Source organism: Opisthorchis viverrini (assembly GCF_000715545.1).
Source record: "Opisthorchis viverrini unplaced genomic scaffold opera_v5_142, whole genome shotgun sequence".
In the NCBI taxonomy this organism is placed as follows: Eukaryota; Metazoa; Platyhelminthes; class Trematoda; order Opisthorchiida; family Opisthorchiidae; genus Opisthorchis; species Opisthorchis viverrini.
Window position 1 is genome coordinate 947,816 of NW_008751797.1, and position 12,456 is coordinate 960,271.

General features: G+C 43.2%; 2 protein-coding genes across 2 annotated transcripts in view; one reads left to right on the forward strand and one right to left on the reverse strand.

The window, feature by feature from the left end:
* Positions 1-12,456, forward strand: part of T265_06661 (hypothetical protein) — a gene marked incomplete at both ends in the record, with an annotated part of 91,873 nt that overhangs the window by 48,745 nt on the left and 30,672 nt on the right. Inside the window, one exon of the mRNA XM_009171981.1 lies at positions 436-542. Coding sequence (XP_009170245.1) covers positions 436-542 — 107 coding nt within the window. The remainder of the gene's footprint in view (positions 1-435; positions 543-12,456) is intronic.
* T265_06660 (hypothetical protein) overlaps positions 1-12,456 on the reverse strand; it is a gene marked incomplete at both ends in the record, with an annotated part of 87,242 nt that overhangs the window by 45,790 nt on the left and 28,996 nt on the right. Inside the window, 2 exons of the mRNA XM_009171980.1 lie at positions 3,012-3,205; positions 8,064-8,678. Of these exons, the coding sequence (XP_009170244.1) occupies positions 3,012-3,205; positions 8,064-8,363 (494 nt within the window). The remainder of the gene's footprint in view (positions 1-3,011; positions 3,206-8,063; positions 8,679-12,456) is intronic.

Below are 12,456 nucleotides of genomic sequence, written 5' to 3' on the forward strand. Positions count from 1 at the left end.
AGTACAGAAAATAATATCACAAGGACTCGACATTTAGGCAGTCTGAGCGACCGGTATTCCTGACTTTCGAGTGCCAGGTGATTATTTTCACACCTCACGCACATTTTCCGTATTTTCTAGTTTAGTTTTCCCGCGGCTGGTTAAATGGTAGGTGGCCACTTTAAATGGCACGCAAAAATTCATGAGCACCCATATGATTCACATAGAGTGGGACAAAAAAAACTGAAATTTCAGTTTGCGTAACTTATATCACTTAAAGTAGAATTTGTGTGTTAAAACCATAACTATTTTGTCTGCGCAATTCTCTCGCATGATCAGGTCAACTATTCTGAATTGGTCAATATTATCTCAAGGATTCGGACAGTCACTCTGGGTCCGACGTGATACACTCATCGACACTCGGCTGCCTAATATTGTAGTTTTTCAGATGTTCAGTAGTCAATACCACTCAAAACGCATTTGAATCAAACACACATCGTGATCTGCAACATTCCTTCCACTTTATGGACGATAGTTTGGATTCAGCTGGGTATGGCATTGCTGTGAGTTGCAAGCGTAGTTTAACTGTTGTCGACCATCTTGTCTGTGCAGGATGATTCGATTGGTAATGGATTAATGACAATATTTTCATGGAACTACATCAGGAGAAGTTTATGAGAACACAGTGTAACCAATAGCAACACGCGAACACAAACCAATCCTGGAAAACCGACTTGGAAAATAAGATATGGTAATTCAATTCAGGCCCAAACAACTAGCCTTGTTTGACGACCACAAGTTGAGGTGGTGCGATTCATACCACATGGTATTACAATAGGCCACAATGGACACTCTTAGTTTAGGTAATGGCATATATATTTGTACAGTTTGTTTTCATTAAGTGATAGAAGCGTTAGATATGGACATTACATTGAATATCGACGAACAGACGGAGCCTTCGTGAGTTTAGGTCCTCAGGCACAACAAGTCGAACATACAGTCAGAGGGTAAAGACACACCTACATGCGTAAGGAATTCTTCTGATCTTGGGAAGATATAAACGCTAATTAATCCAACGCCACTCTGACAAGATAACTTGTGACTGCTAGGGTTAGTGGGTTAGAGCGATTGAACAGGGGAAATAAAGGGCGAAAACACATTTACACTGCTCGAGATGCTGGCTGCTGTGAACGAGATACAGTTTCAAAACATGACTCTTTAAGAACAAAAATTGATACATTAGGGCGGTTGAAATATGCTATCATTCAAACCAATACTGTCCTTGTAACCTGTCTCTGTCATTGCCGAGTCTGGTAACACGAAACAACTATGTTACACTGGTAACCACCGAAATAGCACAATGACCTCTTTATCCCTTTGCAAATTCATAGAAATAGCTTCTCTGTTGGCATTGGGTTACGTGGTGAACCTTGGGATCAAATAGACGCTATGGTGATTGATGCCCTTCTATGTGCACCCACATAAGCCTGAAGGAATCGGCGGACGTAACACTGTACATGTGTCTCATGCACTGTGCAATCGACATGTTTCGTTTTGAATAAACGCGGGCACGCAGTCCGAGAGAAGTGAATTGGTGCTTTTCTATAGAGAATCACCACCGCATTAGAACCCAGGAGTTTTATGTTAGACGAAAAATTCGGAAATCAGCTAAAACCTCACTAGATCAGGCAATGGTCATGTACCCTGGTGATCAGATTACTGAAACACATGACAAACAAACGAGTTTCGGAGTGGCTATCATCAAGGTTCCTCGGTCTCATATGCACACTATTTGATCCTGTCTCCACGATGTCGGTATCCTAGATTCCGTTGTTAGTGCGGGCTGGAGCGAGCGATGCACGCCTTTTGTCGTCACCGTCGATGCGGATGTGCCAACTCAGCAGCGACCGATAACCTAGCTGCGAACAGATGCACCGGAAATCGGTCAAATTACGGGCCTGACCGAAATTCGCAGACAAGGCGCCAATCACATGCCCTCTTGTCAAACTTGACAGGCAGATTTGCGCAGCGAGTGACAGGTTATCTCCTCCACCTCTGAGCTTTAGACCAAAAGGATCATGGTTGTGGGCTTTCGCCAGTGTCACAGACTTGGGACGTTGAGATTACTGAAAAGTTCTGTATGTCTGCGTCAGATATCGGAGATCACCGTTGACGGGACAAAGAACAAATTGAAGGGTGCTAGTTTTTGACAAATCGAGATGCCTGAACATAGTACGGATTGAGTTAAAGAGAATCAGCGGTCGACACAGAACATACGTCAACCCAGAGAACACCTTAGTTTCGTATACACTGGGGCGCCGGGGATCGACTGCGTAAACCGACGACATCGCTACAAGTTTCAAGGTGTTCACCTGTTTAGACATGACAATTCAGGTTCGTCTGGCGTGCGCTTGTGCAGTAGTGGTAGCACGCTTATCTCACACGTCAGAACTCCGCAGTTCAGATGCAGTGTCAACGGCAATTGTTGCAGAATACGAACCTTGTGTTCTTGTCCTAAAGGTGTATAAGTCAACTAATTAAATGAGAATGCTAAGGATACACAGTGCCAACCATCAATCAACAACTGGATGTACCGAAGTAACCAAGAATATGACATTTTTGACCTTTGAACAGAGACTAATTTTCCTGAAAAGTCAGTAAGTCCTTCGAGCTTTGGCGACGCGTGACACTACATCTAAGGCGGTCTGTTGGAAAGAACATCGAGAAGGAGCACTAGTAAATGGACTGAAAATGTTTATCTTTCACTATTTCTTCGAATGACGATCACAGCCGCTCATTGTCATGTTTTACTCATTCACTGCGTCTCGTTTACTCAACAGGATTATCGCCCTGAGGTAGGCATCAAGGACTAAACTAGTGTGACTTCTATCGGAGAATGTTCTTTCCTGAGGATTCGTTGTCCATAAAATGATAGTAGAACCTATAAATAACTGTTTCCAGCTGGTTATTGCCAAGGTGTAAAAGAGAGTGAGATGAAAACAACAAAGATTGTTTAATAACCGGGTACTTACGAGAATTGTTCGACCAGTCTGAATATGGTTTCATGGCCACGCACTTTGAGGAATTCAGTGGCAAATTTCTGACACGGTAGTAAATTTGTGATTTCTGTAAGAACTGCGATAACGGTTTGGTAGTCATTTTCCTCCCAGTGTGTGCATTTCAGGACCGCATCTATTTGTTCGAGGAACTGCTGTGAAGCCATAGACTAAAAGGATAGAAAAATGGAAATGAATGGAAAAAGAATGAGGCTTTCCATGAGGAACTAGAGCTCAAAAGGTGTTTCTTAATAATGTGAAGTAAACTAAACCGGCTAAGATGGATTCGTTATTGGCAGTGAAAAGATGAGTAAAAATATGCTTCTGTTTGTCAAAATGATTGGTTTACCAAAACCGTAACCAGTTTTTATCGAAGTTTCTTTCGACAGAAATCTTGCTTGAACTCTCCTCGTTCACAAACGACCGTTCTGTGTTGTCCAAATCAAGCTGAAAAATATTCGGATTAGAGTTTTGCCCTCTTTGGAGCTCATCAGCAGTGCATGCACTTGGCTCTCAGGAGCTAAGCCGCGAAAACTAGACGTGCAAAGCGGACTCACGCAACTTAATGGTTTGCCCAGCGGCTCGAACAACTTAGTGACTGTCCGCAATGTGTCAGCCAATTGATCCATCGGTGAAAACTTTCTGGGCAGGGGCGTCAAGGGAGCTTGAGACACGGTGGACATGAAAATCCAGGTGCATCTAGCATGTGCCTGTTAGGTGATGCTAAGTTTCCGCCCTGCATGACAGATTTCCGAAGTTCAAGTTTCGGGAAGGCTAGCGGTATGCACTTTCCATGAATACCAATAAGACCGAATCTCGAGTTCAGCGTTTTCCAAGAAGATCGCTCAAGCGAAAATGACGTGATTAGAAATTCTACAGATGCCACAACCACTGTTAAGCAAATACAACTGTCTCAGTTACCGTCACCGCTACTCAAACACCCCTCCATGAAATCAATGATAACAGGGTTTGTGGAGATAAACACGACTGGTCCAGAGGGGAAATTGGATCAAAATAAACTTTTTGGATTTTAAGGAGCCAAAACTGTGAAAACGGAAGAAAAGTTGCTATGGTGGAGGGAATGCAAGTGCAGTTTTACAGTGTCTCAACTCATAGTTCCACGGGGGCGGATTCTGAAAAACATTTTTTCCAAATAGTGAAGCTAGCAAATAGGATGAAGCAGTGCAAGATCACCTTTATTGAGGTTCCCCTTTGAGTAAACGACCTCATGAAAGACAGGCCCTCAAATCATTTTCGCTGGTATGTCGAAGCTGAGGCAATTTTGGTCAAATTGCTCCCTAGAAGGGACAAAAAGTTATCAGCTCCACATTATAGCCTCCATTTTACGAAGTTGCAAAGTGTTTCGGCTCAGGATTGACCGAAGATTGGACCATAACATAATACACAGACGGGTCTTTTGGCCGCAGGTTAGCAGACTCGTATTTCACCTCAGCACTACCGTACCTTGGAAATGACTCTTCTATCGCTGGAATCTCGTGCACGAAGATGCAAGAGTATTGGAAATCGCACATTTTTTACAATGTGGCAGAATAAGTAAGGTAAGCATCTATAAGTAGTGAGTTTCAGTGCTCGGATATTATGGTGGCTTTAAAATACACCAAGCAATACAGTTTTGACGACGAAATATTGTTAACATATTTGTAGGATTCCACACTAGGAACAACTTCCGGGGATGGAAACTCATGGTGCAAAACGTGCGCTTGTTCCAACAAGCTGCTGATTAAGTCAGAATAACCGGAAGTCATTTCGCATAACTGATCATCGATGCCCAGAAAGCATTCGATAATGTTCTCGTCATAGGCTTGAAACTTTACTGAAATTTTCTAGTCAAGCTTTGGTCGGATCCTAAACAGAATGTCACGGGAGGCCTTGCATGCGCACACATCTCCATCAACACACACAATCAGGAAGGCTAATTATGGCTGAGATTTTCGGGATCTGGTTGCTTTGTTGCTAAGATGTGAGCGATACTAAGTTGCAACACTGGCAGGCAACATTTGAGGTTGAATGTTGTGAAATCAGATGATCCATCTGAGAACACAGAAGAAACTTCACCTAGCACGGAGGGCAAACATCAAAAGGTCGCGTGAAATCGATGATACGACAGCCAATGAAATGACGCTAATCGAAGTTTTATCAAACGAGTAATAATGTTATCGGTTGAATGGAACTCCAGCGGCATGTCGTAATGTACGGTAACTACTGTAAGCTGTGCGAGTAGAATGCAGTATCACCAAGATTAACGAACTCAACTTCTTTCCAAAATGTCCTCTAGTTCATTCATTTTCTTCAACGTGACCAATTTGACCATTCTCATCCGATAATCTCTTCAAACAGAAGAGAATTTATCGGACAAATTTTGCATACAATTAGTTTTTTCAATGACCTCTACTTAATTCTGGTCAGTTGATACACAGTTCTCCTTTTGATATGACCTAAGTAACAGTATTGTGAAGATGATCATTCCATCGCGCGATGTTGATAAATTCCCAGGTCGCACTTACACATGCAAGGAGCTAACGAAAAATCGGAGCAGGTTTTCGGACTGATAGAGATGTTGCGGCTGCAGAATTGTCGTAAGATCTGGAAGACTGGAGAATATTACGCCCTCGTCTGCTGCAATTTGTTCTGAGCCGTAGCAAAAATGCTAACTATAATAACAGCACGATTGAATAAGATTTATTTGAAGACAGTTTTACAGAGTAAGTCTATTGGCTTGACTCTTGGTTGCAGGCCAGCTTGGAAAAACTGTCAATAGATTCCGCGTTGAACAGTAGAATTTCAAGTTTTTTCACTAGAATTAAAACAAGACCGTAAAGCTTCAGAAATTCAACACTTAAGTAAATCATTAATTACAGCGTGTTAGTTCGATGCAAAGAAATCGCATTAAGCTGTGTCTTCAGAAGGTCTTGCCCACCGACATGATTCAGCAGCTTACTGCTTCTAGAGAATACTTCGCGCGTTAAGTCCTTAATTACCTACTTGCATGACACTTTCCCGTAATGTAGACTGATATAATAGTTTGGATTCTACAACGCAATTAGTCCTGCACGAGGTTACAATACGGTCCACAAATTCAGCACCACAAGCATAACAACAGGGTGTCTAGATTTCTGAAGTCCATTATGGAGTAAGCAAAGTCAGCTCTATTTCGCGGCAATTATATGCGATTATTGCAATTATATGTTACACAAGTGTTAAACAGAAGTAGACAGTTTGAGGTTCAGTAACATTGGCGTCAATGAACGGATATGATATCCCGTGTTGAGTCACTGCACCTAGCCTGAAACGTGACATGAAAACATGGCTTCTTTGCCCAGTTGAGCTAATAATCCATTTAGCGCACTTCACCAATTGAGAGAGGAGCTTGTGGTGTATCGGTTGCGCCTTCACTTTAGGGTCAAGTAAGAAACACCACAATTATTACAACCTCTGTTCATATGACAATCCACTATGGCCAGAGTCATGAACACAGTCCAACTACGCGAGCTCCGTAAGCATCGAAATCAAGGGTCAGGACGACAAACAAAGGTCATCCGAGCTACGCTACAGGATCAGCTGAAGGAAACCTCAACACAGAGTGCGCCACCACTGAGTCGGTAGATGCCTCAAAATGAAGATATAAACGTACACTTGGTCCAGCCTTGGGCATACGGATAGTGACCTGACATGTTTTTGGCTGATTTGTATTAGGGTACCAGATTACCAGTATCTGATTCAGCTTGCATGCCGACGGGCACGTCTGAGCAGAATCACCTGTTATTGAGACCTAGTTGGTATCATACGTCAACTATTGACGGAATTTCACTGGAAATGAGAGGCTGTTTCAAGAGAGATGCAGCAAGGTGACAGTCGGATTTAAAGACAAAAGTCTAAGAGCAAAATCCTCTTTGAAAATGTCTTTTGCTAACTTCTATAGGCGTTCCTCGGGGGAAAGTGCTGCATTTAGTTCGAGCAGAGGAGCATTTAGAGTGAGGCGTATCATGGTTCGAGTTGTTTGGGAAAGGAGATCTCCATGAAAGAAAACCAGCAGCAGTTTAGAGGTACGATATTCTGAAGTACCTTTGGGCTCATAGCATAACGCATGGATAGATTGACTATTACTGAAGGGATCGCAAACGTCTCACCCATAATGTCCTCTGAAATCTGTAAGGCATAGACAGTACCTAAACACTGCATCCGCCAAGACGTTCTGATAGTAAAATGACGGATGGAAAATGAATGGGCGTTCACAAACAGAGCACCGGATGGTTAGTTATAACGAAAATATAGATTTTTCAGACTATTCTTTTGGTATTATGAACCTCCTACCATGAATGGATGAACAAGTGATGCTAGTCGACACATGAAGATATTCATGCCTCAAAAGTGAGCATCTTCGGCCTATCTTGGTGCGCAAGATGCCCGCTGGTGGCGACGTAAGCGTACAGATTGCATTCCGAAATTCAGAAATAAGCTTTTAAATCCTCGTCACGAATTGCGAACTCTGAAATGCTACTGTTGTTTGGGAGATCTTTCCCATGAAAGAAAACCAGCAGCAGTTTAGAGGTACGATATTCTGAAGTACCTTTGGGCTCATAGCATAACGCATGGATAGATTGACTATTACTGAAGGGATCGCAAACGTCTCACCCATAATGTCCTCTGAAATCTGTAAGGCATAGACAGTACCTAAACACTGCATCCGCCAAGACGTTCTGATAGTAAAATGACGGATGGAAAATGAATGGGCGTTCACAAACAGAGCACCGGATGGTTAGTTATAACGAAAATATAGATTTTTCAGACTATTCTTTTGGTATTATGAACCTCCTACCATGAATGGATGAACAAGTGATGCTAGTCGACACATGAAGATATTCATGCCTCAAAAGTGAGCATCTTCGGCCTATCTTGGTGCGCAAGATGCCCGCTGGTGGCGACGTAAGCGTACAGATTGCATTCCGAAATTCAGAAATAAGCTTTTAAATCCTCGTCACGAATTGCGAACTCTGAAATGCTACTTACCACATGATCCACTCGGTCACACGTCACCTCAGCTGCATAACATGAAGTTGTGAACTCCGTTTGCTCGCGAGAACTTCCATAGTGTCGTGGCGGAGGAAAGTGTATAGGGAGAGCCAATGTGACGTTCGTGTCAACGGGAGATACTGTCCTAACAATGGCACAGCTTGAGCGACCGAACCCGGATTTAGGAACAGGTGGTTGACTTATGTGAGGTTTCTTCCCGTCAGGATTTGCGAGCCTGATCAAATCAGATCGACTATCCCAATTTGCGTTACTTGGTTTATCAACGTATCTTAGCATCCTTCTTCTTTGAGAAACCAGACTACGAACTCGACGTATGAATGACTTAGTTGTCTTTTTAGACCCTCCCTCACGTGAACTAGTTTCACTGGACTTGTCTGTCGTGGATAATCTGTGCTTGCAGACACAGATTATATTGTCTGGCACATAAAAATTGGTATATCCATCAACAGATGATCCCCTTTGAGTGCCACCGGTATACCTGCTGGGTGAGTATTTAATTATAGGGCAATGGAAATCATCTGTTTTGAAACCAGTGAAGAGTGTCGAACAATCCTGCTGTATTTCATCTGATGACTGGTAAGTTGTTGGACACTTTGTATATATCACCGAAGTTGAAAGACTTGAAGGTGAACAATGCATTTGGGGAGGAGAATCGTTCATTGTTCCGCAAACGTGGTCCATTGAGTATGAAAAGCGGTTGATCGGGTGGTCGAGCAGTACGGGAGTTATTTCAATAGACGGGATAAACCGCAACAGGGGGAGCGAGAGATTTTCCTGATGTTCCATCATAGGTCGATGAGAATGGGATACACTGTACTTAAACTAAAATCACCAATCTATTCCCCGCGCAAGAACATCAATTCACTGTCACAACGGCTCCACGACTGATTGATGTACCGAAGGGCATCGAAGATCGCACCACAGCCCATCTGAATACCCCAGGAGCGTGGACAGCATGGGCCATACAACCACAGTGCATAATTTGAGGGCAGGACACGCGCACAGGCGTATGTGAGGAGGCTGTCAACTGACCAATAGAACGCAGCTGATCTGTTTGACAGATAGAACACAGACACACGGTGTTAGAGCCAACACACGCTTGCAAGCAGAGCAACCGCGACACCATGGTCTGCACCGCTCAGTCCCCGAGCCTACGCCGATGGCCTGGCGAGATCGATGGGATGCTCGCTTGTCGAGCCCTGCACACTCCAGGGTGATGCCTAGATCACTCGTTGCTATTACGGGGTGCTTCCCGTTGTTCTTTTGAGACCAGCTGTGCGATAAAATGCGACTAATTGGGGTGATAGCTTCTGCACCGTATTACGACCGCTTTGAGAACATCCACTAAGGTCACGTCTCACGTCACAAGTTCAGTTCCCTGGGTGTGCTCTATACAGATTTCTAGGTGGTCATTCAGGACTAAAATAAAAGCATAGTGTTCCGGGTCATCAAAATGGTGTGAACACATGAAAAAGGCTTTCGATTATACACGTTACTCGTGCACCCGTTTGTACAACGGTCCCCTGAAAATTGATGTGATTTATTTGACTGAAAACACAGTTGATATGCGAATAAATGTGTTCTCCAAGACCTGCCCAGTTTGGGTTCAAGTAGTACGTAAGATTGACGGAAACTCGGTGTTTGCGCCTGATGAGCTCCAAGAGGGGCGAAACCGGTCGTGTGTTGCCGAAGCGTTTTAAGCAACCTGCTTTTATGAAGAACTGCGCCACATACCTCACGTTCTTTCCCAATTTTTGTCGGTATGCCGGCGAACCTTTTGTCCGCTTTGTTACATGGTATATAAACTCATGCCCATGGGTCGGGATGGAATTACTGCAGTTTCGGATTACGTGTGTGTTCGTCGTAGTTTTATCCTGGTCGATGGTATTTTTCAGAAAATCCTTATATTGGTTCGTTTTGTCGCAACTGTCTCCCTTCACTCGTGTGACTCCATTAGGTGTCGTGGTCCACAATCACTTTCAGCGACTTGGTAACGCATCTGCCGGCTAACTTTTCTACAATTCAGCATATTAGCAAGACAGAGTTTGCGTGGTTTCTCCAAGTGCGACATTCCGAAGGATAATCCTAAGATGGATAACCTACTCAGTGTGTATCCGCAGCACGTCTTATCTCCGCCTCTTATGTAGGACAACTTTTCAAGGGGTCTTATGCAAACCCATGTGCATTTGTACCCTACCTGTCATACAAGAGTCAAAAGCAATGTTAACAGAACGACACAATATAGGAGTTAGATGTATGAAACGTTCCGTTCGTTCGTCGAAAGGGTGGGGGATGGCCTTAAGTTCATAAGTGCACCCAACTGCACAGTAGTTAACGTTATCAGTTTGTGTTGTTTGCAGTAAAACAGTGCTGAAGCCGGGGCTAATAGCAAGAGACGTACATCTCTCCCAGATTATGAATGCATCACCATGCGGACGTACTCTAACTTCAGTCAGCTAAGTTGTTGATCAGTTTGCTATTAAAGACTCTAACGCGGGTCAGCCTTAGCATGAGGTTTTCAGATTGATAATGTGGAACGTAGAACAAGTTGATCATAATGAATGCGCTAGAGTATAAATTACGCACATAAACTGTCTCACCTACAGCATCCTTACGACTATTTTGGGAGGAAAGTGGACTTGTGGACTCGAGATAGCTCAGGGCTTATAACAAAAAGCCAACATGGTAAGTCCATTCTCTAACTTTTGAACACAAAGACACGGTACCGTACACATTTAGGTCAGAATTTTTGCTTGTTACTGATGCAGTTCAGCGACTGGGTTGTATGATCACGCTTCTACCACCTAACAAGTTGAGGTTGACAAAATGGGTTACTGTCACCGGAAGTAGTATAACCAGATCTACCGCATCATGTCGGAGAAACGACCGATCACCGTTTCCCGTAATGTTTTATATTCTCACAAGAAGTCTGGAGAAAACAGCCCTGCAATTTTTACGTTGAAATGATCTGGATAATATATATAGCATCAACTTATGTAGATCTCTGCACGTTGCAGATGACCTTGAAACAGCTGACCGAGTAAACAGTTGTCGTACGCATGCTAAAAAGAGCTACCTGTAATTCTGCCGTTTTTTAGGAGTACTCACGTGAATACTTAGCAGGGAACAGATTGGAATGCAAACATCTAGAAGAAGTCTCAGCTGTCTAGTCAGCTTGGATCTTTTGTCGTTAACATGCAAAAGATATTGGCAGTGACCCACGCCCGGCATTGCTAGGACCGCATACTCATCTTCAGGTAGTAATAATGAAGTGATTGCGGGTTTGTAATTTTTACGCTAAGGCCTCGTTCGTCAAAAAGACTAGGACGAGAACCTATTCCCGTCAGTAGCATGAAGTTCGAGATCGGTATTGCGAGTATGCATTCTTTCATTAATGACGTACTGCCCGAGTATTCTTGACGGAATAAGCTACCTATAAGGGCACTGGATATTGTTCAGCAGTCCATTACTCCCTTCGCGTTTCTTGGAACTCATCGGTCACTACATCTTATCTAAGTGATTTTATTCATTTCTAAAGCCTTAAATTTGGAACGTTCAAGCGTTGTTGGAGCACTTACACTTTGACCTTTCTAATGTCTGTCACACAGCGATTAAAAATTCCTCTATTTGCAGTCTCAAGTTTCGCCTTCTTGCTTCACACCGATTTTACTGCTCGCTCTACTTGGAAATATTCTCATTTGTCAGCTCCCAGTTCGGATTTTAGAAAATAGTGTTTGACGAACGAAAACACTACGCATAAAGAATGCAGGCAAGCCATTGGTTGTTGGTCTGAACATGCATGTGGGCTGCATATTCCTTGAAGATTAGATCTGTTCATTTACCTCAAATGACAATATCGCTGATAGCATTGCTCGATTTTGTCACCTTAAACAATCTACATATTTTTTAACTTAGAGCGGCTATAAAAACCAGGCCCTGTTGCTGTTGTTCTGGTCAATGCAGAGCAGCAAATAGGCGTGGCGAAAATTTCATACCTGGATTTAGTTTGAATCAGCAAACCAAGCTATTTGCACTAGAATAAAAATGGTGGCGCTGTGTGGCAAAATGAGTTCATAAGCCTGATCTTGTAAAGTTTTACACACTTTTGGATGCTCTACTGTTTTAATGGAGACACTGAAGTTTGTCTCTAAGCCATGAGAAGCTCAAAGGCAACTTATGTACTGGTACAAAACGGGGACCCAACAGCTATTGGTGAATCTGTCAGAAAACATGTTATAGCCTGACTGCACTTTAGACGCGCGTTGCACTCGAACGTACACAAGTCACAAAGAGGTGAGAGGGAATACTTTGTGTGCGTATGTGTGCATAGTCACGTAAACATATTTTTTGTTCACCAATTTTTATCGTG